Source organism: Acinonyx jubatus, chromosome A3 (assembly GCF_027475565.1).
Source record: "Acinonyx jubatus isolate Ajub_Pintada_27869175 chromosome A3, VMU_Ajub_asm_v1.0, whole genome shotgun sequence".
In the NCBI taxonomy this organism is placed as follows: Eukaryota; Metazoa; Chordata; class Mammalia; order Carnivora; family Felidae; genus Acinonyx; species Acinonyx jubatus.
The window spans coordinates 85,583,269-85,607,399 of NC_069388.1; the positions used below are offsets into that span (position 1 = coordinate 85,583,269).

The following is a 24,131-nucleotide window of genomic DNA, read 5'->3' on the forward strand; positions in this document are numbered from 1 at the left end:
CAATGAACCAGTCCTGCATTTGAACCATAACTCATAACAAATCTTCACTCTTCATGACATTTGAAGAAACTTATTTCACATTACAAGGAGAAGCATCCTAAGAAAGTTATATATTCATTGCCCAGATAGATGTCAAGAAACACAGTAGTGGAGGAAAAACTAAACCTTATTTATTTTTTAAAACTGAACCACTAGGAAAATATATCACAGCCTTGAAACACCAAACACAGGCTATATTATCATTTTAAGTAATAAGATGGTAAAAAGACAATAAGGTCCTTATCAAAATGAAAAGGTACTAGAGCTGGGGCAGGAACACTGCTTGCTGTAAAGGCCCCAGGCAAAAGTGGTATTTGGTAATAGAGGCAGGGTTTGCCCCTCTTTTGCTTTAAAGGAATCACAGCTCACCCGAGTTGATTACTTTTTCTCCTTTGACCTTCTTGTTGCCAAGAGATTGTCTCGATATGGCTCTGTTATTTCAGGGGGAGAGACAAGCAATGCTGAGTTTAGGATTTCATTCCATTCTGTTCTGTAAAAACCATGTTTTTCCATATCCAGTACTTAATATTTCTCTTAATTAAGAAGGCAACAGTTCCTCCTTCAATGTTCATTCCTGGATACCGGTATATAGTGCAATCAACCCCCCCACTTCCCTTCAAGGGAGAGTATCACTGTAAGATTGTCCTGTCACTCTGCTGCAGACAGTCTCAGGGCCCACCATGGCAGCCAGTGAGACGGAAGGTCTCTCCATACCCAGCGTAACATCGCCTCTCATGTTTTTGCAGGGTCTTCCAGCTGAAAGACATAATGCATCTTTCGAGAAATGCATATCCACATCTTCATTGGCAGAAACAGATATCCATAAGAACTGTTCAAAGTTCTTATCCAAACTACCTCTCTCAATGCCACATCTTAAATCAATTTCATGCCCTTGTATATAAAATCAAACCAAGCAAAACAAAGACTCAGAAACCTTTTTTCCCTTCTAAATTAGTGACCTCATGGACTTTGTTTTACAGCTTACAGAAAACGATTTAGTGACCCTTCTGGTGAACAGGAGGTTGGCAACAAACAGAAACACCTCTGCTCATACCACCAGATCACAGAAAGGTTACAGGAACCTGCCAGCCTGTTGGTACCTGTATGCTAAAGAGAATCTGGTACCTTGGAGGGCTCTGGCTTAGTACAAGGGAGATCCCTAGTGCCAGGACAAGCATGTGAAATTTAGGTTATCAAAAACTCTCCTGTGCTATCTCCGACCCAAATTTTAGCACCACTTTTTTTTTCATTTCACTTTCCAGGGTTGAAACATAAAGGAACCAGTGTCCAGAGGCAAGTGACACATGCCTCAAACTTGCTGCCATCCTTAATTTCTTCATAAACTTCATTTTAAAGACCAAAACTCCCATTTCTCTTTTTAAATAGATTCCCGCTGTCAGCCCAGATGGCCAGTTGCAAAGACTTCTATTTCCCAATGGACAAGAGAGACTCCTTCATCTTCTTGGTCATGGTCGGGATGAGGTGCATGTGGTCATCCACACACTTGGTCACACAACTCTCCAGCTGCCGCTTCACCTGAAGCTCTTTACTTCCCGCATCTATTGAATCTTTGGCTTTGTCATTGCAATGCATGGTGCACCGGGCCAGGCGGTCCTGTGGCAAGAAGGAAGATGGTAGAGAAGGTTGAAAGGCTGGCCTTCATTTACCAAGTGCATACCATGTGCTAGGCCCTCTGCTACATATTTTGGCTTGACAAATATAATCTTGATCAACTAAAGGGACACTGTAGTGCAATTAACCAAGGTTATCCTGACTGAAATGGAGGGTAGCACGGGAGGGTCCAGACAAAGCATTACAAGACAGAATAAATTGTACAGAAGCCCCTCCCAGGAAATGAGAAGTACCCAGTGGCTACTGTTAGTCAGCTATAGTTAAGATTTACAAACATTTTGGGGTGCCAGGGTGGCTCAGTTGGTTAAGTGCCTGACTCTTGATTTTGGCTCAGGTCATAATCTCATGGTTGGTGAGATGGAGCCTCTAGTGGGTTCTGTGCTGACAGCTTGGAGCCTGCTTGGGATTCTCTCTCTCCCTCTCTCTCCTCCCCTCCCCTGCTTCGGTGCAATCTCTCTCAAAATAAACAGACATTAATAAAAAATTTAAAAAAAGACTTAGAAATATTTTGATTCTTTAATATCTGTCCTTGTAACAGAAAAACACTCAACAAGTATTTATTGAGTATTTACTATGTGCCAGGTACTCTTCTAATGCTGGTGACTATAGCAATGAGTAAACAGATAAAGTTCTTGCCCTCATTGAACTTATAGTCCAGTGAGGGAAGATAGACAAAATAAGTGGAGGGTGGATATATGAATCTGGAGATCAGGAGTGAAGTTGGTCTAGAGATATGAATGAATGTAGGAGTTGTCAGGCTGTATATGATATTTATAGCAGATATTTATAGCTATGAGACTAGAGAACCAGATCCAAAAGAGAAAAGGTCCAAGGACAGCCCTAGGCACTCTCATGCTCACATGCTGGAGAGGGGAAAGGCAGGAAAGGAGGCCAAGAAAGGATGGGCAGGGAGACAGATGGAAAACCAGAGAGAGGTGTCTTGGTGCCCAACTGAACAAACTATTTCAAGGAGGAGGGGAGTGATCACTGTGTCAGTGATGCAGACAGGTTGAGTAAGATGAGGGATGAGACACGACTACTGGATTTAGCTCCATAGAGGGGAGTGGCCAGAGCAGTTCTGGCAGAGTAGAAGAGTAAATCTAATCTAATTAGTAAATCTAAGAGTAAATCTAATTGTAGAGGACTAACAGAAGGAGAAAGTTACACAGCAATTCAACAGTCAAAATTTCAAAGAGCCTATCTACAAAATTAGCTGTAGTTCGGGACCTTGGATTAAGTTATTCCTCACAGTGTCAGTCATTTTGAAGAATTCTGTATAGCAGAATGTAAAAATTGTATACTAGATACAATTTTTCCCATGCAGACAGAATCTCAGGCTATGAAAAACTGGTTCAGAAGGGGGCTCTGCTTTTCTAACCTGCAGGAAAGTATAGTCATAGGAAGGGAATAAAATGAAGTTGTGGCTACCCTTTTCTCCAGAGACAGATACAGTGGATACCTTTTGCTCTTAGCGACCTCAGAAGGGCTTGTGAGGAAGGCATCAATGAGTCAGCAATACTAATGCTTCATATAAATGACTGCTCTTTAGTGACACAGGAGCTGCCCTTTGGGTATAGCAAACGGGGGGTTCTGGGTGGGCAAATCCACAAAATGATGGCAGGGTATTGCTCTAATCTGCACCTCTTTAAGACTAGCCTACTTCACTTTCCTGGGGATTGTACTATTTTAAGAATGAATTAATACATGTTTTAGAAAGCTTTATACTATACACTATACGTATTATATTTTGTGTCTATGGGGGAAAAAGGCTTTTGATCATGAACTCCCTTTTACAACACTGTTTCTATGGGAAATACTTATAGCACTCAACCTCCAGGAGTTTTTCACAAATTTCAAACCCTGTGAAGACTGGCTGGCCACAGGACTGTTCAAATGTTAAAAGAACCAAGACATTAAAGCCAAACACTTGTCATCTCCTGCAAAAGAGCAATATCAAGGACCGGAGTCCTCTGTTTGGGCTTTCCTCACCTGGAACTTCTCCAGCTCAGTGGTCACCAGGGCCTGGGCTTGGGCCAGAGGTGCATGGCAGCGTTCAATGCACTGGTGCACCTGCTGCATGGACGCCTGGCTGTCTTCACAACAGTTGGCACTGCACCGGAACATGAGGCCCTGGGGAGGGTGGGCAGAGTGAAGTTAGGTAGGAAAGCCTCTGGGGCAGAGATAACCATGGAGTGCAACAGAGGAGCGCCTACATTTGCACCTCTCCTTCTAACAGTCATCAACAACCTAAACCCACAAATGGGAAAATTATCCTCGAAGCCTAGCAGAGTGTTTCGTGGTCTTCTTGCTGCTAGCTCATTGGCACTTGTTGCACAGATGGCTAGGTGGACGAAGAAGGTGGCGGTTGGTCAAGTTGGAAGCCAAGTTCTGAAAACCCGGTACCTATATCACAGGGTTCAGAGGTCAGTAACCTAGAAATCTACATTCCACCAGGGGGCCACTGATCCATTAATCAATGACTCCAGAGCACTACAAGAGAAACCCACAATTCAGTAAGGGAGGCAGGACTAACAGCCACATACATTTAGGGGATCAAAGCAGAAATGCATATAAACCAGAGCTGTGTGGAACGACACAGAAGCAGGTATCACCTGGCCACGGAGGAGGCCAAGCGCTTCTGCCTTTCCGGTGTTTCACCTTGGCCGTGCCCTTTCTGGGCCTCGGCCTCGTCACCTGAGGAAGGGGCTGTTCAAGACAGACAAGCGGGGTAGGCAGAACGCTTCACCCTGGGAGCTTTCTAACCCTGGTCCAGGGTCTAACACCAGCTCCCTCGAGCTGGCCTGGGGCGGGCGGGGGGGAGACGGCCCTGCGCGTGGTGAGGGATCACAGATTTCAACCTCTCGGCGGAAGCTCCAGGAGTTCTGAGACTAAGAGGTGCTTCTGAGGACGCCGCGGCGACCCCAGGGACACCCCGACTCGGGTCTGCGGGAAGGCGGGCAGCAGCGCGTCGCGGCTGCGGGAAGGGAACTGCGAACCGCTGGGACTCTCCGCCATGGCCCCCGCCCGCTACCTGCATCTTCCGGATGTTCTCTCTCTCCAGACTCTTCACCATGGAGTCCACTGCCTCCTGCACCCGCAGCTGCTGCAGCTCCGCCATGGCGACCCCGCGCTACACCCACATGGACTCCGGCGCTCTGACCCGCCTCCTCGCCGCCTCTTCCAGGGTCACTGTCTTTCTTCCCGGCCCACGCCGCCGCCTGGCGTCGGAGAAGAGGAACTGCACTCCACCCGCCTGCAATCCCAGTGCAACCTCGACCGACCGCGGCTTGCGACCCCGCGCCTCTTGTGCGGTGCTGAGCCTGATCCCTAGGTGCTGAGCCTGATCCCTAGCGGGTTCGTGGGAACGCTGGGGCTCCTTGTCTCCCTCCCCTCCCCGCTCCTCCCTCTTTCCCTGTCTTCCTTCGGAGTCTTAAAAAATATTTAATATAATTAACATCCACATCAAAGCGCAAATTTTAGATGAACAGTTTGAGGAATTTTAACAAACCTTGCACGGTCTAGTCAGTCTCCACCCTTTCTCCTCCTAGCCACCACCCTGACCCCAGGCAAACACTGATCTGGTTTCTGTTAGTACAGATGAATTTTATCTTTCTGGAATTTCATACACACACACACACACACACACACACATACACAGTTGACCTTTGGACAATGTGGGATTAATGTGGCATTAGAGATCCTGACCACCCGCCCCCCCCGCCATGCCCATATAACTTTTGACTTTAAAACTAATAGCCTACTGTTGACCAGAAGCCTTACTGATAACATAAACAGTCAATTAACACATATTTTGAATATTAAATGTATTCTATGCTATATTATAGTAAAGTAAGCTAGAGAAAAGACAGTGTTGTTAGGAAAATCATAAGGAAGTGAAAATACATTTATAGTACTGTATTTACTGAAAAAAATCCCTCTATAAGTGGACTGATGCAGTTCAAACCCATGTTTTTCAGGTGTCAGCTGTACATGTGTACCTCTTATACTGCTTTAGCTACTCCAAGTTTGATATATGGTATTTTTGTTCAAGCATTTTAAAAAATATTCCTACCCTCCCCCCCATTTTTTTTTTTGAGAGAGAGAGCATGTGAACAGGGAAGAGGGGCAGAGAGAGAGAAAAAGAGAGAGAGAGAGAGAGAGAGAGAGAGAGAGAGAGAGAGAGAGAGAGAGAATCCCAAGCAGGCTCCATGCTCAGCACAGATTGAGGCAAGACTGGATCCCACCATCCTGGGATCATGACCTGAGCTGAAATCAAGACCTGGCTGCTCAACTGACTGACCCACCCAGGCACCCCCTGACCCCTACTTTTTTTGTTCAAACATTTTCTAATTTCTACTTTGAATTCTTCTTTGATTTGGGGATTATTTAGAAATGTATCTCTTTATTTCCAAGCATATGGATTTTTTGGTAAAAATTTATTTTAAAATTTTATTTATTTAAGTAATCTCTACACCCCACATGGGGCCTGAACTCATGATCTGGAGATCAAATTACATGCTCCTCTAATGGAGCCACCCAGGTATTTTTAAGGTAACTTTTCCTGTCATTTGGAGAGGTGACTGTATTGTGGTTAGCAAACATGCTCTGTATATTTTCCATCTTTTGAAATTTGTTGAAACTTGCTTTATGGCATCAGAAAGACTTGTCTAACTGCATCCTTCCCCACACCATATGCTCCTCTGTCATGTATTCTCTTAGCATCCTGTACTTGTCTGTGACTACTGCTCACTTGTCCTGTGTTCATTTCTTAAAAATTTTTTTAAACATTTATTTATTTTTGAGACAGAGAGAGACAAAGCATGAACAGGGGAGGGTCAGAGAGAGAGAGACACAGAATCCGAAACAGGCTCCAAGCTCTGAGATGTCAGCACAGAGCCCAACACGGGGCTTCAGCTCACAGGCCACGAGATCATGACCTGAGCCGAAGTCGGCCGCTTAACCAACTGAGCCACCCAGGCGCCCCCTGTGTTCATTTCTTTTGCTAGATTAAGACCTCTAGGAGGACAGGGACCATGTTTATCAATGTTCTTCCTCAGTTCTTTGCTTAGTATCTGGTGCATACTAACCCCTTTGTAAAGGTTTGTCTAATGAATGAATACATTTATTTCATTATGGAAGTAATTAATGAAAAATATTTGGAAACCAGACAAAAGCAATAATAAACTAAAAACTTTAAGTCCATAAATACTACCTCACTATTTTAAATGCCATTGTTGGCATTTTTCTTAAAGTTTTTGGATTAAACATGATAAACATAGATTAGATCAGCTGAAGGTAAGCAGGCTAGGGCTCATGTGGCAGCCCCATGACTTCAGTTCAGTTCTAGTTGCTCCATCATCTCCAAGGCCCACACCCTCACCCACATGGTCTTGACTGATTACTTTCCAGTCTTTTTCCCTATGTGGATATATTTTTCTTAAACACTGGAGTAATAAAATATATATCCAGTACTGTGACATCTTGTTTTCAAATGGTAAGTACTTTAGGGGCGCCTGGCTGGGTCAGTCGGTTAAGCGTCTGACTTTGGCTCAGGTTATGATGTCCAGGTTTGTGAGTTTGAGCCCTGCATCAGGCTCTGTGCTGACAACTCAGAGCCTGGAGCCTGCTTGGGATTCTGTCTTCCTCGCTCTCTGCCCCTCCCCCACTCATGCTGTGTCTTTCTCTGTCTCTCAAAAAATGAATAAACATTAAAAAAATATTATTTTTACTATTAGGTGCTTTCCCCACAAAGGCTTAAGGCCATGTAACTGCCCAGATAATACTATTTGGACCCAAGTCAGCATGCAAAAGCTCGCTACATGGCAGGAGCTGGTGCTATGCATTTCTCTTCTCACTCTGACAGGTTGGCCCGCCTATAATCACCGCTGTGCCCAGATTGCCTTAATAACAGCCTTGCCTTGCCCCACTTCCTGAGCAGATGCATTCCTGCCTCCTCTGATCATAGAATGCTATTCTGATTCTCGAGGGCGTGGCCTATCCTAGTTTAGTACCTGCTTGCTGGGGACCCGCCCTGGGTCACTCATCTTTGGTACCAACAATCTGATTGAGACCATGGGATTTTTTTTTTGTTTTCTTCTCAGCAACTTCTTTTTTTTTTTTTTTCAAAGTTTTTTATTTATTTTTGGGATAGAGAGAGACAGAGCATGAACGGGGGAGGGGCAGAGAGAGAGAGGGAGACACAGAATCGGAAACAGGCTCCAGGCTCCGAGCCATCAGCCCAGAGCCTGACGCGGGGTCAGGGCTCTAACTCACAGACCGCGAGATCGTGCGTGACCTGGCTGAAGTCGGACGCTTAACCGACTGCGCCACCCAGGCGCCCCATCTTCTCAGCAACTTCAACTTGAAGAAAACACTCTCCTAACTCACTTCTGCTCTTCTGCCCATGCAAAGCTCTCTAAGGCTTAACAATTATCTTTCTGTCTGTAAGTTTAGGAAAGCCGGTAAACTGGTGCGTGGCAGGTTTAATGGGATTGCCAGAGTACACAAAGTATTTCTGATAGAAGTATCCTGGTAACATGTTTATAGTAGTTAATCATGAGGATCTGCTGTTAATCTCTCCATATATATGTGTGCACACATGCACATAAACTCACATGCAAATATACACACACATGCACTGTCTAGAGTGTATAGTGTTCTATAATTGTTACTTTGTTACCAGGGATACTTTTGGTTCACTTTTCACTTGATTCTTTTGAGCACAACAATGAAGTGGAAAAGAAGTTTAAGGATTGGGGCACCTGGGTGGCTCAGTCGGTTAAGCGTTCCATTTCGGCTCAGGTCATGATCTCACGGTTTGTGAGTTTGAGCCCTGCGTCGGGCTCTGTGCTGACATCTCAGACCCTGGAGCCTGCTTCGAATTCTGTGTTTCCCTCTCTGTCTGGTCATTCCCCTCTCTCTCTCTCTCTCTCTCTCTCTCTCTCTCTCTCAAAAGCCAATAAACATTAAAAGAAAAGTCTAAGGATGGACATTGGAGTCACTTTTCCTCTTTTTTAAAGTTTATTTATTTTGAGAGAGAGAGAGAAAGCATAAGTGGGGAAGGGGCAGAGAGAGAGAGAGAGAGAGAGAGAGAGAGAGAGAGAGAGAGAATCCCAAGCAGGTTCCGCACCACCAGTGCAGAGCTTGATGCATGGCTCAAACCCATGAACCACGAGATCATGACCTGAGCTGAGATCATGACACTTAACCAACTGAGCCACCCAGGCACCTCTGGAGTTGCTTTTTCTCTTAAGGAGAGATCTGTGACTGGAGCCTAAGCCTCTCAATGAGGGTGGGTCCTGCATTGTGTTTTTTGTTCCTTAGTGACCATTGACTTTCTGAAGAGAGAAGTGACATTTACTGAATACTTGGTATTTGCCTAATAACCACTTTGGTCCCAAAGAGCATGTTCAAAGACCTTGGGTTACTTGTTTCATTTCTCCAAAAACGGTGCCCTTTCTGGGTTGTTCTGAGGAGTAAATGAAATAACCACGTGATTGGCCCTGGCACCTATTGGGTAGTAAATAGTTCATTTATGCAGAAAAGATTGTGTGTTAATCAGTTGATAAAAATGTGACCATAGGTTTGCAGGAACCCTGTATCTCCCTGTTTTCCCTGTACTTTCCCTTGGAGCGTTCAGTATTCGCTAATTCAGTGCTCATGGCAAATTTATACAACTATGTGAATAATGAGGGTAGATTATACTTTGCCTCACCCACGATAGTGGACTTCTGCTTATGAAGATTCAGAAGTGCCTAAGAAGGTTTGAGTGCTGAGCTAGGCAGCTAGAGAACATCTCAAGCAAGGCATCAATGTTCCAAGAGGCTGCAGCTTGGGCCCTAGGGGCAGGCCCTGCCTTGGCCTCCAGCATTTGGTTGACAAGGCTCAGAGTGGAGCTCTCTCTCCTCGGCACCCTGTTGTCCAGGCACTGGTATTAGGTTGCTGCCTGCTTCCCCAGCCCAGAGGTGCCTGTAGAAACTTATAGTTTAAGCTTGATGTCGCTGGATACGCCTGCTTCTAGGGGCAGGATGAACTCTTCAGGCACTTCTGGGGCCAGGTTCAGGTGGCTGTTTTGGGTCAGGCTGAGTGGGAGCAGAGAGGACTGTTTACCTTGCAGCTGAAGCAGAGAAGCAGGAAAGAGACTGCATCTTATTAGCACGGTCAGGGGATGAGGAAGGAGTGGAGAGGCAGGCAGGGCCATCCCATGTCAGCCTGCAGGATGTGTAAAGGAGCTTTGAATTTATTCTAAATGCACCAGTGCCTGTCCTCATTGTATGACTTTGGGACCACTAAGCATATTTGATCCGATCACTGTAACTATGTTAATAAAGACACTTCCACAAACTTGCAATTTTTTAACAGTTTAAGATACATTGATACATTTGCAAAGTTGTTTTGAAGGTGGAAATAGTTATAATTGTGTTCGTCTTTCTACTTTTCAGTATTTTGTCAAGTTTTCTTTAAGGATCGTGTACTGCTTTTGTAAATGTGGTAAGAAAGGGGCGCCTGGGTGGCTCAGTCGGTTAAGCATTCGACTTTGGCTCAGGTCACCATCTCACGGTTTGTGAGTTCCAGCCCTGTGTCGGGCTCTGTGCTGACAGCTTGGAACCCAAAGCCTGCTTCAGATTCTGTGTCTCTGTCTCTCTCTAATCCTCCCCTGCTCTCGCTCTCTCTCTCAAAAATAAATAAACATTAAAAAAAAATTTAATGTGGTAAAAAAAAAGAGAGCCCTGACTGGAAAACTCCCTGGGCTGAGGGCTGAGGTCCGGAGATGTCAGATGTGGAGCTTCCACCCCTCGTGCAGACCATTTCCTCAAGCAGGTCACAGCCTGAGAGGTTGCAGGCTACCAACCCTTCCCTGTCCTCTGCTAGCTCATGGCCCCACACCCATACCCAGGCCAATTTCTCTTGGCTTTCTGCCTAGTTTGACAGGATAAGCAAGATCCATTCCCAAGAATGGGTACTGAATTTTACAAAATTATTTTTCTGCATTTATTAAGATGATCACATGGCTTTTTTCCCCTCAACCTATTAATGTAATAAATTGTGTTACTAATATTTATAATATTATAAATATATTATATATTATATAATATATTTATATATTATATATTATATATAAATATTATAAATATAATATTTATAATTCCTTACCTTCTTCAGCTAAATCACTCGGTTGTGGTATGCAATTCTTTTTAATACTGCTGGCTTCAATTTGCTGATGTTTTATTTAGGATTAAAAACTATTGTTTGTAAATGAGAGTGGCCTCATGGAGATGTAATATATGGCATGATGACTATAGCTGATAGTACTGTATTGCATATTTGAAAGTTGCTGGGTAGATCTTAAAAGTTATCGTCACGAGAAAAACAATTTTGTGACAATGTATGGTGATGGATGTTAACTTGACTTATTGTGGAGTGATCATTTTGTAAAATATACAAACATTAAAAAACCTCAAATATCGAATCATTATGTTGTACAAATGAAACTAATGTAATGTTCTATGTCAATGATATCTAAATTTTAAAAAAGAAAAAAAAAAGAAAGGAGAATGGTCTATGTAGTTTTTTTGCCTTGTACTTTTCTTGATGTTGGATTCCACATTATGTAAGATTTTGGAATCTTTCCCTTTTCTATAGCCTACATTTAAATGCGTTTGGAGGAGGAAGTCTCTGATTATATTTCACTAACTAGTGTTTGGTCAGTCAGTGGTTGCTGTATCAATGGAAAGGCTAGTCCAATTATCACTAGGTCTCCAACCTTCTGCCTCTGTGCTGTGACTTGGATGGGGACTTTTTGGGGTCTTGCTTCAGCTTGTGTCTCTGATCCCAGGGACCCATCCCATTTGTCCCTTATTTAGGACAAGCTCAGCCTTGACCCCAGTCGTCTTGAGTCCACTTAAAGATGGGCAGCTATTCTTCTGCCTCTTGACCCCCTCAGCATTTTCCAGTAACTTCCTCTTGACTCTAGGCGACCCCCTTATGACTGATGGAGCAGGTTGGGCGGTCTGGTAAAACTCTCAAGGTTCAGTCATCCAAAGGTGAGGCCCAGGGATGCCTGCATTGTTGATCAGTCCAAATCTGCTCTTACTTGGGGTGGAGGGACAATTTTTTTAACCAGAGTCCAACTGCCCTCTGAGCCTTGCACGCCCACCTTGATTCTCTTGATCACAACCATCCATCCAAGTCCAAACTCGGTCTACCCAATATTTCTCCATGAACCACTGGGGGCCTCAGAGTATTCTTAGAGTTTGTTCATTCTGTGCAAAATTTTAATATTGATTTATATTTTGCTGATAATCTTTAAAAAAGTACAAGCATGTCTTAGACTATCTGGATGACCAAATCTTGTATAGATTCTCCCATATGATTTCAGGACCGATATTTGTATCTGTTTACCATCACATTGGCACTAAATCATACTCCAAAATGTTTTTTTTTTTTTTAACTTAAATATTGAAGTATTTTCTCTAACTATAACCTTGGGTAGGTCAGTGGACAAGTCTGCAAAAACAATCTCATGCCTGGAAGTTTCCTCCTCAAAAGAAGGCTACACATTCTTCAAGTTTCAACATAACTGTTTGAGATTGCTCTGGGACCACTTCCTGTGCCAGGAGGTTCCTTTGAGTGCTTGTGCCCACTTTGAAGCCTCTCCAGCCATCCCTTGCTTCATAGGCTCTTCTGTAGTGTCACCTCCTCATCCACAACTGGAATCTGCATAGACACCTGCTTCCAATCCATGGGCTTTGCTGTGGGTGAGTGAGGGCTTGGGCAAGACCTTTGGAACAAGAACAGAAGGTCCAGAACCTCTCCCAAAATAGGCACCAAGGTTTTCACGTTGCGTCTCCAGGTCCTGGCAGCAGGTGTCACTACACGAAAAGTTGTAACCAGGTGGCAGATTTTTTTTTTTTTTTTTTCATCAGTTTTCTCCTGTGAACTCAAGGGAAATCAGGGCAGCTTAGAGCCAGTTGTTTATCCCGTGAGGTCTGTATAACGATGCCACTGTCACAGCGGAGCTGAGTGGATCTAATGTCATCGTGGCTTCTGCCAGTATTGTCAACAGAGTGTGGGAGTAGAGTCTTGCTGGGACTAAGGACACACAGGCAAATTAGACTCGTCCATTTTAGACTTATTTATAAACTCTCTAGATGGTTATACATATTAAGAAAATAATAAAATATCCAAATAAGGCCCAAGGACCAAATCTCTGTTTTAACTACTCAACATCTTGAAAATTCCAGCAATGGGGCGCCTGGGTGGCTCAGTCGGGTAAGCGGCCGACTTCGGCTCAGGTCATGATGTCACAGCCCATGAGTTCGAGCCCCGTGTCAGGCTCTGTGCTGATAGCTCAGAGCTTGGAGCCTGTTTCGGATTCTGTGTCTCTCTCTCTCTGACCCTCCCCCGTTCATGCTCTGTCTCTCTCTGTCTCAAAAATAAGTAAATGTCAAAAAAAAAATTAAAAAAAAAAAAGAAAATTCCAGCAATAGCTCCAGTTCTGATTCTCCCCATGACTGCCAGCAGCCCACCAGTCCTTTGGGGGCCCCAGACTCCCCTCAGGATGGAGATCAGGAGATGTCCTTAGCATGCCTGTGAATCTTCTCTAAATCTTTTTTCCTCTTAAGAGTCTGAAACCAAGAATAATCTACCACCTTGAGCAGATCATTTCCTCTTCTTGGACTCAGTTTTCCCAACCAAAAATAAGGTTAAATCAGTGTTAATAAACTTCTCTTCTGTGAGGTGATTCCCCAATTCCTAAAATCAATGAAAACCAAACTGTCAAAACAATGCAGGTATTTTTCTTCAACGTTTTTTTTTTTTATTTTTATTTTTTTATTTTTGGGACAGAGAGAGACAGAGCATGAATGGGGGAGGGGCAGAGAGAGAGGGAGACACAGAATCGGAAACAGGCTCCAGGCTCCGAGCCATCAGCCCAGAGCCCGACGCGGGGCTGGAACTCACGGACCGCGAGATCATGACCTGAGCTGAAGTCGGACGCTTAACCGACTGCGCCACCCAGGCGCCCCTGAAAAATGTATTTAAAAACAGGGGCGCCTGGGTGGCTCAGTCAGTTAAGCGTCCGACTTCAGCTCAGGTCATGATTTCACAGTTGGTGAGTTCGAGCCCAGCATCAGGCTCTGTGCTGACTGAAGCAGCCTGGAGCCTGCTTTGGATTCTGTGTCTCCTTCTCTCTCTGCCCCTCCCCTGCTTATGCTCTGTCTCTCAAAAATGAATAAACGTTAAAAAAATTAAAATAAACAAATAAATAAACATTAAAAAATGTATTTAAAAACATGCAATAGGATAGAAACACACACACACATGGTGGGTATGATTCTGTAATAAGTTATCTTTGAAGGGTGGTAACCCAGGCCTGGGACCCAGAGGTGGGGGGTATGCTGCAGGGACAGGCAGTGATGACCAACACTGGTGGGGGTGGAGGTCTGCCATCTCCCGGATGATCGCTGCCCTGTCAGGCCTCTTGTAATTATTACACAATTTGGTCAGAGTTTGTGCTTTTTGTTCTTCATGCAATAAAAATGATTTACTATTTTCACTCTATTATAAGATAAAACAGCATATAAATACACTGAATCGTTTTGTATAGCATTTAACTTCCCTGTGAGACCATTTTGGCTGCTTAGTTGAAGTCAAGTGATCCTGCTCACATTCTGTCAATGGATGATGATTTATTTATTTATTTATTTTTAATTTTTTTTACATTTTTCTTAACGTTTATTTATTTTTGAGACAGAGAAAGATAGAGCATGAACAGGGGAGGGTCAGAGAGAGAGGGAGACACAGAATCTGAAACAGGCTCCAGGCTCCGAGCAGTCAGCCCAGAGCCCGACGCGGGGCTCGAACTCACGGACCGCGAGATCATGACCTGAGCCAAAGTCGGACGCTCAACCGACTGAGCCACCCAGGCACCCCTATTTATTTTTAATTTTTTAAAAATGAGCTTTCATCATGTTCTTAAAAAAATTTTTTTTTAATGTTTATTTTTTTAAGAGAGAGATAGAGTGTGAGCAGGGAAGGGGCAGAGAGAGAGGGAGATAGGGAAAACGAAGCCTGAAGGCTCCAGGCTCTGAGCTGTCGGCACAGAACCCGATGCGGGGCTCGAACCCACGAACTGTGAGATCATGACCTGAGCTGAAGTCAGGCGCTCAGACAACTGAGCCACCCAGGAGCCCCTGTCAATGGATGATGATTAAAAAAAAAAAAAAATTTTATTGTTAAAGTTCTTAAGGAAGCACGGGGTTGGAGGATCTCTAAATTTTCTTTCAGGCCAGTGAATCTATGTTAGTAGGGATGGAACTCTGGGAATGAAAGAAGAAAAAAAGGTATAGGTTCCCCTCCAGTGGGAACCTTGAGATCAGTTGAAGTAAAGCGTGTGTGTGTGTGTGTGTGTGTGTGTGTGTGTGTACACACTCAGGCATAGGCACAGAGACACATGCAAACACTGTTTTGTATTCCTTTTTAAAATTTTTTTTTGGTTTTTGTTTTTTGACTTTTTATATTTGAGAGAGAGAGAGAGAGAGCTAGAGAACAGGGGAGGGGTAGAGAGACGGAGACAGAATCTGAAGTAGGCTTCAGGATCCGAGCTGTCATCACTGAGCCTGACGTAGGGCTCAGCTCGAACTCACAAGCAGTGAGATAATGACCTGAGCTGGTCGGATGCTTAATCGACTGAGCCACCCAGGTGCCTCAGAACTGTATTCTTTTATGAGAGTACAGTCCATCAGGTGCAGCCATAAGAGGACACAGGAAAGTCTCGGGAAAACAGCTGATTATACTCACAGGTCCTAGAGACAGGAAGCACGGCACACCCTACCGGGTCTCATGGGAAAGACATCGATGTGGTCAGGAGACCGGAGCAAGGGAAGCACTTAGCCCAGGGCCTTTATTGGGGTTTCCTTGGGAAAAGTAAGGCAGAGCAGGGTGAACAGTTTTGGCTACTTTGAATAGTTTCAGTCGCTCTAAGCTATAGGGGGTGGTCCCTAGATGCTGGCGCACGCTGGACAGTCTGATAAAACTTGTAAGACCTACTCTTCTCGAGCTGAAGCGCAGCGACCCTTGCAAAGTTTATCAATCCAAATCTGCTCTTACTTGGGGTGGGAGGACAATTTTTTTGTACCTGGTTCTGGAATGATTAAGGAATGATTGCTTCCAGCCAGACAGAGGAGGTAAGGCCTGGCTGTGATTGCTCAGTTTCCATATCAAGTGTATGCTCTTGGCTGGGCCACAGGGAAAGGCAGTCTCTCCTCAGCAGGAAAGATTTTTTTAAAGATGTCAAAACATCATAATGTACAGAAAAGAGTATTTATTATAATATTTATGGGTGTGTTTGAGTGTGTTTTGTAATATACATAACATATGTAATAGCAATGTATGTAATATATATTGTAATACATGTTGTATATTATGTTGTAATATATGTTGTATATATATTGTAATATATGTTACAGAACACACCTAGACAGACACACAGAGACACTCTTTTTAGAATTTTTAAATTCAGGGGCAGTAAAAATAGTATTTTATTCCACTTCCTCCCGCCCTCCCTTCCCCATACAATCTCTTCTTTAAAAGATGAAGATGTTCCAGGCTTGGCCCTCCCTTGAAAGGAATTTTAGATGAGGCTTCTTGATAACCAGGGCCATTTCCAGTTACTTCCATGGTACAGTGAGACCTCTCAGTACTCTGACTAGCTTAAAGGCCTTTGCGTAATATGGGAATTCATTTGCTAGGGAATTTGAATTTCAAATACATCGCTGACAATCCTCCCTGTGACTTAGTACATCTCAAACTTTAGTATGCAGATGATTCTCTGCGGAGCTGGGTTGAGGTGCAGTCTTGGGCCTCAAGCCTCTGATCCTAGGGACCTGAATTTTTACAAGCCCTCAAGTGAATCTGATACAGGAGTTTCGTGGAGAAACTGTCATCATACTGTTTCAGATATCCTATTGATGTAATAGAATATTTACTGAGAGAATCAAGGTACTAAGTATTCTAGAAAAAACATGTGAGAACCACCTAAAACACCCTTTTCTTGGGAATCACTTATTTCCAGTCTGGGTGGTAAAGCTAAATGGGCCCACCTGTAACGTGCTCATAAGATCGTAGAACTGTCATGCTCTTGACTCACTTGCAATCACATCAGCTTCAGTGGGCTTTGGTCTTTGTAACCTCTGGGATTGCACTAATAGTCTGGATTTTCAAGACTTGAAGCATTTTATATGACTCATGGGAACAAATACATTTTATTTCTTGATCCAGTATAACATATACAAACACACACAGTTATTGAAAAAAATTTCTCAATACTTAGACCTTTATTATTATATTTTCTGTTCTGTTCTCTTCTACTTAGTTTTTAGACATACCAGTCATGACACACCAAATTGAATTCATGACCCACTATTCTAGTTGATCTATTGCTGCATAACAAGTTACCCCAAAAGTTAGTGTTTTAAAACAGCACCAATGGTTTTATTACCTCTCATGTTTTCTGTGGTACAGGAGTTTGAGAAGGGCTTGGCAGGGCTGTTCTGACTTAGGTCTCTAAGTGGTTGTAGTCCGTTAGTGACTGGACGGGGAGAGGGTAGGGCTGGACTCTTTCTCATGTAGTCTCCCCATGGGCTAGTGTGGGCTTCCTCCCAGCGTGGCAGCTTCAGGGCAGTTGAACTGATTACATTAGAGGTAGCTCAGGGCTCCAAGGCTGAGAGCCAGGGAGAAGATAGCTTAGTCACATAACGTCACTTCCTCCATAATCACAAGCCCACCCCAACTGCCGATGAAAGAACATGAACTCCACCTGTTGATGGGTGCAGTGACGAAGTCACGTTGGAAGAAGAGCCAGTGTGATGGAAGGTACTGGTGCTGCCAATACCACATAGAGGGCACCATTGCAATTTGAAAAGCATTCCTCTAGAGGGCACTGTTGTCATGTGACGTTCGATCTGTTTCACTTTGGAGGATGGGTGGGATGTTGGGAAAAGAGAAAAAGGAATTTGAGTTGTTGGCAAAAGTGGAGCAGCTTATCCTTTTTGAACTGATCATTCTTTCTGTTGCATAGAACATGTGATGGCCAGGATGGGTGTGTATGGCCTTGTGGATACCCCAGGGTAAAGGAACCCAGCAAAGAAGGAGGAGGAGAGCTGGTGACCTGCGTGCAAGGTTTCAGGTCTGTGCGCATTTACCCCCGTGCCTAACAGAAGGCCTTGCGCATGGTCTGCTTTGCCAGCTAAGTATAAAGTGCTTGCACGTCATGAGGCATAAGCCCAAGCTATGGGTATGATAGTGCCACCCCTAGAACCCTCATGGAACCCACTATTCTCAATAAAGCATGGCTGGCTCCATGCCTCTAGTACTCAGGGACTAGACATGATGATTTGGAAGAATAATGAAGAATATTGTAAGCTTGTCCCAGGACAGCGTATAAAGTGAGAAGAGAAAGGGCCCAAGGAGAGGAAACTAAGCAAATTTAGCATTTAAAGAGAAGAGGAAGCAGCAAAGGAGACTCAGAAGATGAGAGACAGTCAGAGGGGCAGGAGGAGAATGGAATGAATGGTGACAGGGGCTGGAACAGACTTGCCGGGAAGAAGGAGTGGCACTATGGGTCTAGTGTGGCAGCAAAATCAAAAGGCCATCAGATTTGGCAACATGGCAATTGTCGGTGACTTTTCTGATGACATTGGCAGGAAATGGAGTGAGCAGGATGTTATAAGGAATTCAGTGGTAATGGGAGGGAGGAGTAAAGGGGAGAAACTTGAGAGGGAGACAGAGTCAAGATGTCCTTCCTTCCTTCCTTCCTTCCTTCCTTCCTTCCTTCCTTCCTTCCTTCCTTCCTTCCTTCCTTCTTCCCTTTCTGTCCTTCTCTCCTCTCTTTTTCTTTCTTTCTTTCTAATCTTGGGCAAGACTAAGTTTGTACATAGGTGGGGAAAGGAAACAGGTGAGGAGAAATCAGCCTAAAAAGGAGTAATTGATACATCTGGCCCAGAGGGGATGGGGTCAAGGTCCAGATGGAGGGTTAGCCTTGGAAGAGTAAGGTGGCCCTTGCTTCTGAGAGAGAGAGCAAGAGAGACAAGGAGAAACTGACAAAACAGGAAAGAGGTCAAGGTTGAGGGATAAGGGGTGGTTAGCTGAGCTGGTTCAAACAGCCTCTGTTTCCAGAGTGAGCAGTGAGGAAGGGGTAGATGGTGGCTTGGGGGAGTTTTCAGTCAGAGATGAGCAAAAAGCCTGTTTGGTTTCAACTCACACATAATTAGGACCTATTCTGCGTTAAGAGTTTTCACAGAAATTACTCTATCCTTCCAATAATATGTGAAATAGAAATCATTCCTTTTGCAGGCTTTATCCTCTTCTTTGGTGAGCTCCTTGCTTCACCTATACATGGAAAGACTATGGCTGTGAGGAAAAGAGGGATGTGCTTATTCCAGGTCCATCCAGGAGCTCACAGAAGGGGTATCACTTAGCTCAGGGACCCTTGACAAGGCAAATTGCCTATTTGAGACAAGACAGAGCAACCATGTTTCTGTTTTGAGTCCAGGAAGAGGAACCAGTGTGAAGGAAAGGGTTCTGATGACATTTGCTCTGGGTCTAGTTAAAGGGAAGAGGAGCAAATAGTGAAATCTGTCTTTTCAGGAGTAAATGTGTAAATGTGGAAGATGAAGTCCACCAAGGCAAGGCAGTGCAGTGCAAACAGTGTGGCCCTTGTGCTCAGTTCTAACTAGCTTTGTACGCCCTTTCCTTTAAAGTTTTATCTATTCAAGTAATCTCTATATCCCATGTGGGGCTCAAACTTACAACCCCGAGATCAAGAGTTGCATGTTCCTCTGTCTGAGCCAGCCAGGTGCCCCAACTAGCTTTGTACTCTTAAACAAGGAACATAACACTGAACCTCTGTTTTTTCATCTGCCAAAAAGGATTAATTCTACTGACTCTGTGCACTTATGGAATGCAAAGTACCTGCTAATCCTAAACACCCATATCTGCTATATTGTTATTATTATTTCCATCTCAGAGATCGTCAGAATTCCTGTCTCAACCCCAGGACTTCAAGAACGTGGTTTAACTCTGGAATATTTTTAACATATACCCATTTTTATCATTTTTTGTATTCCCTCTTATCCTATAATGATTAGTAGTTAAATTCTTAAAATCAAGATTCCTGGGTATTTCATCTCTGGGGAGTGATACAAAAAGGGAGTCAGGGAGATGGTGTCTTACTCCATCACTTCAATTCGGGAGAGCTGGGAGGAGAACCAGAGGCCAATGTGGCTGCAGCTGTAGGGAGAGGGCTTGCTTCTGGGTGAAAAGGGGACTGCCAGTGTCCAGGAGGGGTCTTAGCGCCCAGCTGAAAGGCAGGCCCAGGAGGAGACCCAGGCGAGGCAGCCCACAGTATGTCATATCCAAAGGGAGGGCTTCCTTAACACTTCCCACCAGTGTGTCACCTGCACTGCCTAGAGGCTGGATGGCCGTCTAGATGGTTTGGTTCTGTGTTTCCTTGTTGCTCCTGCGTTTACCCTGATCACCGTATGTACCCCTCTGTGCTCACCTTACTTGCATTGCTCATCAGTCAAGAACTGCTTGAGTTAGGACAGGTGGGGAGATTTTGATGGCCTCTTTCAGCTGATCCAGGAACACCAAGGTCAGACCCAACCTAGCTCTTCCTTGCCTTGCTCAGGACAAATGACTGAAACAGCTCTGTGGGCCAATGAACATAAGCCTGCAGATTGCCTTGGCTGTAAGAAGAACTCAACCAATCTTAGGACCAAGGGATGGGGTCAAGAAGTAGAGGGCCCTTGGGGCGCCTGGGTAGCTCAGTGAGTTAAGCATCTGACTCTTGGTTTTAGCTCAGGTCACGATCTCACAGTTTCATGGGTTTGAGCCCTGAGTTGGGCTCCATGCTAATAGTGCGGAGCCTGCTTGGGATTCTCTCTCTCTCCCTGTCTCTCTGCCCCTTCCCTGCTCACGGTCAATCTGTCTCTCTCAAAAATAAATAAATAAACTTAAAAAAAAAAAAGACGTAGAGGGCCCTTAGCGATTTTTAAAAACTTTGTTTATTGCAATCAGTGGGCCTCTGCTTTAAGAAGCAGGGTGCTAGGGGCACCTGGGTGGCTCAGTCAGTTGAGTGTCTGACTTTGGCCAGGTCATGATCTCAAGGTTTGTGAGATAGCACGGAGTGTGCTTCAGATCCTATGACCCCCTCTTTATGCCCCTCCCCCACTTGTGCTGTGCCCCAAATAAAAAAAAAAAAAGAAAAAAAAAAGGAGCAGGGTGCTAAATGCTTAATGGGACTGGCTGGGCCATGGGTTGGCAATGGCTGCTTCTCTCTACTGAAGGCTGGGGATCCCATTGGATAGTTCTCTCCCATAGCTGTGGATCTCTCTGATTCTAGCAACCATCCCTCCTGTTCTCCTCTAGGTCTAGAGACAACAACAGCTCCCCATAATTGCTAGTTACAGGGTGAAGCACAAGATTGTTGCTTTCCTTTAATCTTGTCCGAAGGTGCAGGAAGGTCCGTATCAAGTATCATCCAGACTGAGAAGGCACTTTAAGACTGAAAAGCAAAACAAGCAAGCCCTCCTATACGATTTACAGAATTTTATTCAGGGTAGCTTATTGACAGGGGAATTGGATGGGCAACCCAGATGGTACACAGCTATTCTCCACCAAGTCCAGATCTTAATCCTCAGCTTTTGTAGAGCAAGGGGCATGGTAGTGAGGTCACAGGGTAGTTATCTAAAGTGGGACCTTCTGTGTACCAGTCATCTCTACTGGCTATGCAAAGTATTTTTCTTAATGTCTATTTATTTTTGAGAGAGAGTGAGCAGGGGAGGGGCAGAGAGAGAGAGAGAGAGAGAGAGAGAGAGAGAGAGAGAGAATCCCAAGCATGCTCTGTGCTGTCAGCACAGAGCCCAATGTGGGGCTCGAACTCACTGTGAGATCGTGATCTGAGCCAAAACCAAGTGTCAGATGCTTAACTGACTGAGCAACCCAGACGCCCCATCTCTACTGGTTATCTAAAGTGAAGCCTTCTGTGCGTCACTTTAGGGAAGATCGAAACAAGACATTCATGTTCTGGGCAGGGCATACTTCACCTCCAGGGGACCTAGAACACAACGCCCCGAGGGAGGTCATTATGCGGACATGAACAGTGGAAGCTCAAAGATGGAGTCAGTGTTGTCAGTACTCCTACCTCTGTTCACATCATTGGAACTCATCTCTTTATTACACTCTCCTCAATTATACTGCTGGGTATGCCCCCACTTTTAAGTTCAGACTCTTCCTTTGAGTCCTTTGTGCCTCAGTCCTAGTTTTATAAATGTCTTGCTCAGCTTTAGGAGTCCTAGAGGGTCCCTCAGATGTTGCTGAGTTCTCCAAGAATTCCTTCCCCGACCTTTCCTGGGGGCCCTAGAAACATGAGAGTGGGAGAATGAGGTTTTGTAAGCAATTATGCAGCGCTCCCCCCTTATTACTCACGTTGCCCTGTATTCCTCCCACCCAAAAGTCCTAAAATCCTGTCATTGGAGAGTCTTCCTCAAAAAGCCCAGGCATATGTTCTGGAATCAAAAGGTGATGAATAGGTGTTCCAGTCTGTTCTGAGGGTCCAAACCCCTTTAGAACAAGAATCACAATAGGATATAATGTTAAGATAAAGATATCAGTTATTAAAAATAGCATACTTTATATGATTCAGACAAAGCCCCAACCCAGGTAAAACTAATTATGGTGTTAGAAGTCAGGAGAGTGGGGGGTGCCTGGGTGGCTCGGTTGGTTTAAGTGTCCAACTCCGGCTGAGGTCATGATCTCACAGTTCATGGGTTCAAGCCCTGTGTTGGGTTCTGTGCTGACAGCTCAGAGCCTGGAGTCTGCTTCAGATTCAGTGTCCCGCTCTCTCTCTGCCCCTTCCCCCACTTGTGCTCTCTCTCTGTCTCCCAAAAATATATAAGCAAACATTAAAAAAAATAATAAAAAAAAGAAGTCAGGACAGTGGACTCTTGATAGATGAATGGATAAAGAAGATGTGATGTTTATATATATAAAACTCGGCCATTGGAAAATTTTGCCATTTGCAACAACATGGAAAGATCTAGAAGGTATAATGTTAAGTGAAATAAATCAAAGAAAGACAAATACCATATGATTTTACTCATGTGTGGAATTTAAAAAACAAAACAGGGGAGCCCCTGGGTGGCTCAGTTGGTTAAGCATCTGACTTCAGCTCAGCTCATGATCTCATGGTTTGTGAGTTTGAGTACCATGTTGGGTTCTGCGCTGACAGCTCAGAGCTTGGATCCTGCTTCAGATTCTGTGTCTCCCTCTCTCTCTGCCCCTCTCCTGCTTGCACTCTCTCTCTCTCTCTCTCTCTCAAAAATAAATAAACATTAAAAAAAAAACAGGGGCACCTGGCTTGTTCAATTGGTAGAGCATGCAACTCTTGATCTCAGGGTGATGAGTTCAAGCCCCATGGTGGGCATAGAGCTTACTACATTAAAAAGAAGAAGAAGAACAAAATGAAAAAGGGACAAACAAGAAAACAGGCTCTTAAATATAGAGACAAACTGGTGGTTGCCAGAGGGGGTGAGTGAAATAGGTGATGGGGATTAAAAGTACATTTGTTGTGATGAGCACTCACTAATGTGTAGAAATGTTGAATCATATAGTACATCTGAAACGAATACTATGTTAATTATACTTGAATAAAAAGAAAGATGTCAGAACAGTGGTCCCTCTTGGGAAGGGGGTGGATAGCTCCTGGGAGAGAGTAGGCTTCTAGGATGCTGATAAAGTTCTGTGTTTTCTGTTTGCTAGTTTTATATATGTATTAAGTTTGTGAAAATTCAACAAGTTGTACATTTATGGTTTGTGCTCTTTATCATATGAATGCTATGCTTCAATTCAATGTTCAAAAATATTTATGCTATTTCCAACAGTAACAAAAACTTTAAGTCCAGGAATAGATCTAACAAACAGATATGCAAAACCTTTATGGAGAGCATAAAAGAAGACCTAAAAATACAGAAAGTATATAGGTTAATTTTCTGTGTCAATTTGGTTAGACTATGGTACCTAACTGGTCAAACAGCAGTCTAGATGTTACTGTGAAGGGGGTTTTTTAGATGAGATTAACATTTAAGTCAGTAGACTTTGAGTAAAGCACATTACTTTCCATAATATGAGTGGGCCTCATCTAATCAGTTGAAGACCTTAAGAGAAGGGACTGAGGGGGTGCCTGGCTGGTTCAGTTGGTAAAGCATGCGACTCTTGATTTCAGGATCATGAGTTCAAGCACTATATTGGGCGTAGAGCTTACTTGGGAAAAAAAAAAGTCAGTTGAGCATCTGACTTGATTTTGGCTCAGGTTATGATCTCAGGGCCATGGGATCAAGCTCTGCGTTGGGCTCCATGCCGAGCATGGAGCCTGCCTAAGATTCTTTCTCTCTCTCTCTCTC

At 44.2% G+C, this 24,131-nt stretch overlaps 1 protein-coding gene and 1 long non-coding RNA gene across 3 annotated transcripts in view; both read right to left on the reverse strand.

Annotated features, from left to right (window-relative positions):
• Positions 1–148: 148 nt before the first annotated feature.
• FAM136A (family with sequence similarity 136 member A) lies at positions 149–4,861 on the reverse strand. The gene is made up of 3 exons (XM_027072264.2): positions 4,703–4,861; positions 3,661–3,801; positions 149–1,653 (listed from the first exon to the last, which is right to left on the reverse strand). The coding sequence occupies exons 1-3, from the start codon at positions 4,787–4,789 to the stop codon at positions 1,465–1,467; spliced, it is 417 nt and encodes a 138-aa protein (XP_026928065.1). The 5' UTR covers positions 4,790–4,861; the 3' UTR covers positions 149–1,464.
• Positions 4,862–17,025: 12,164 nt separating this feature from the next.
• Positions 17,026–24,131, reverse strand: part of LOC128311223 (uncharacterized) — a 50,938-nt gene continuing 43,832 nt past the window's right edge. Inside the window, exons 4-5 of one of the 2 annotated variants that reach the window (XR_008289395.1) lie at positions 17,489–17,641; positions 17,026–17,392 (exon numbers count right to left, since the gene is read on the reverse strand). This is a non-coding gene — a long non-coding RNA (uncharacterized LOC128311223). Of the gene's footprint in view, positions 17,642–24,131 lie in introns of both variants that reach the window. The other variant, XR_008289394.1, reaches the window with a different exon arrangement.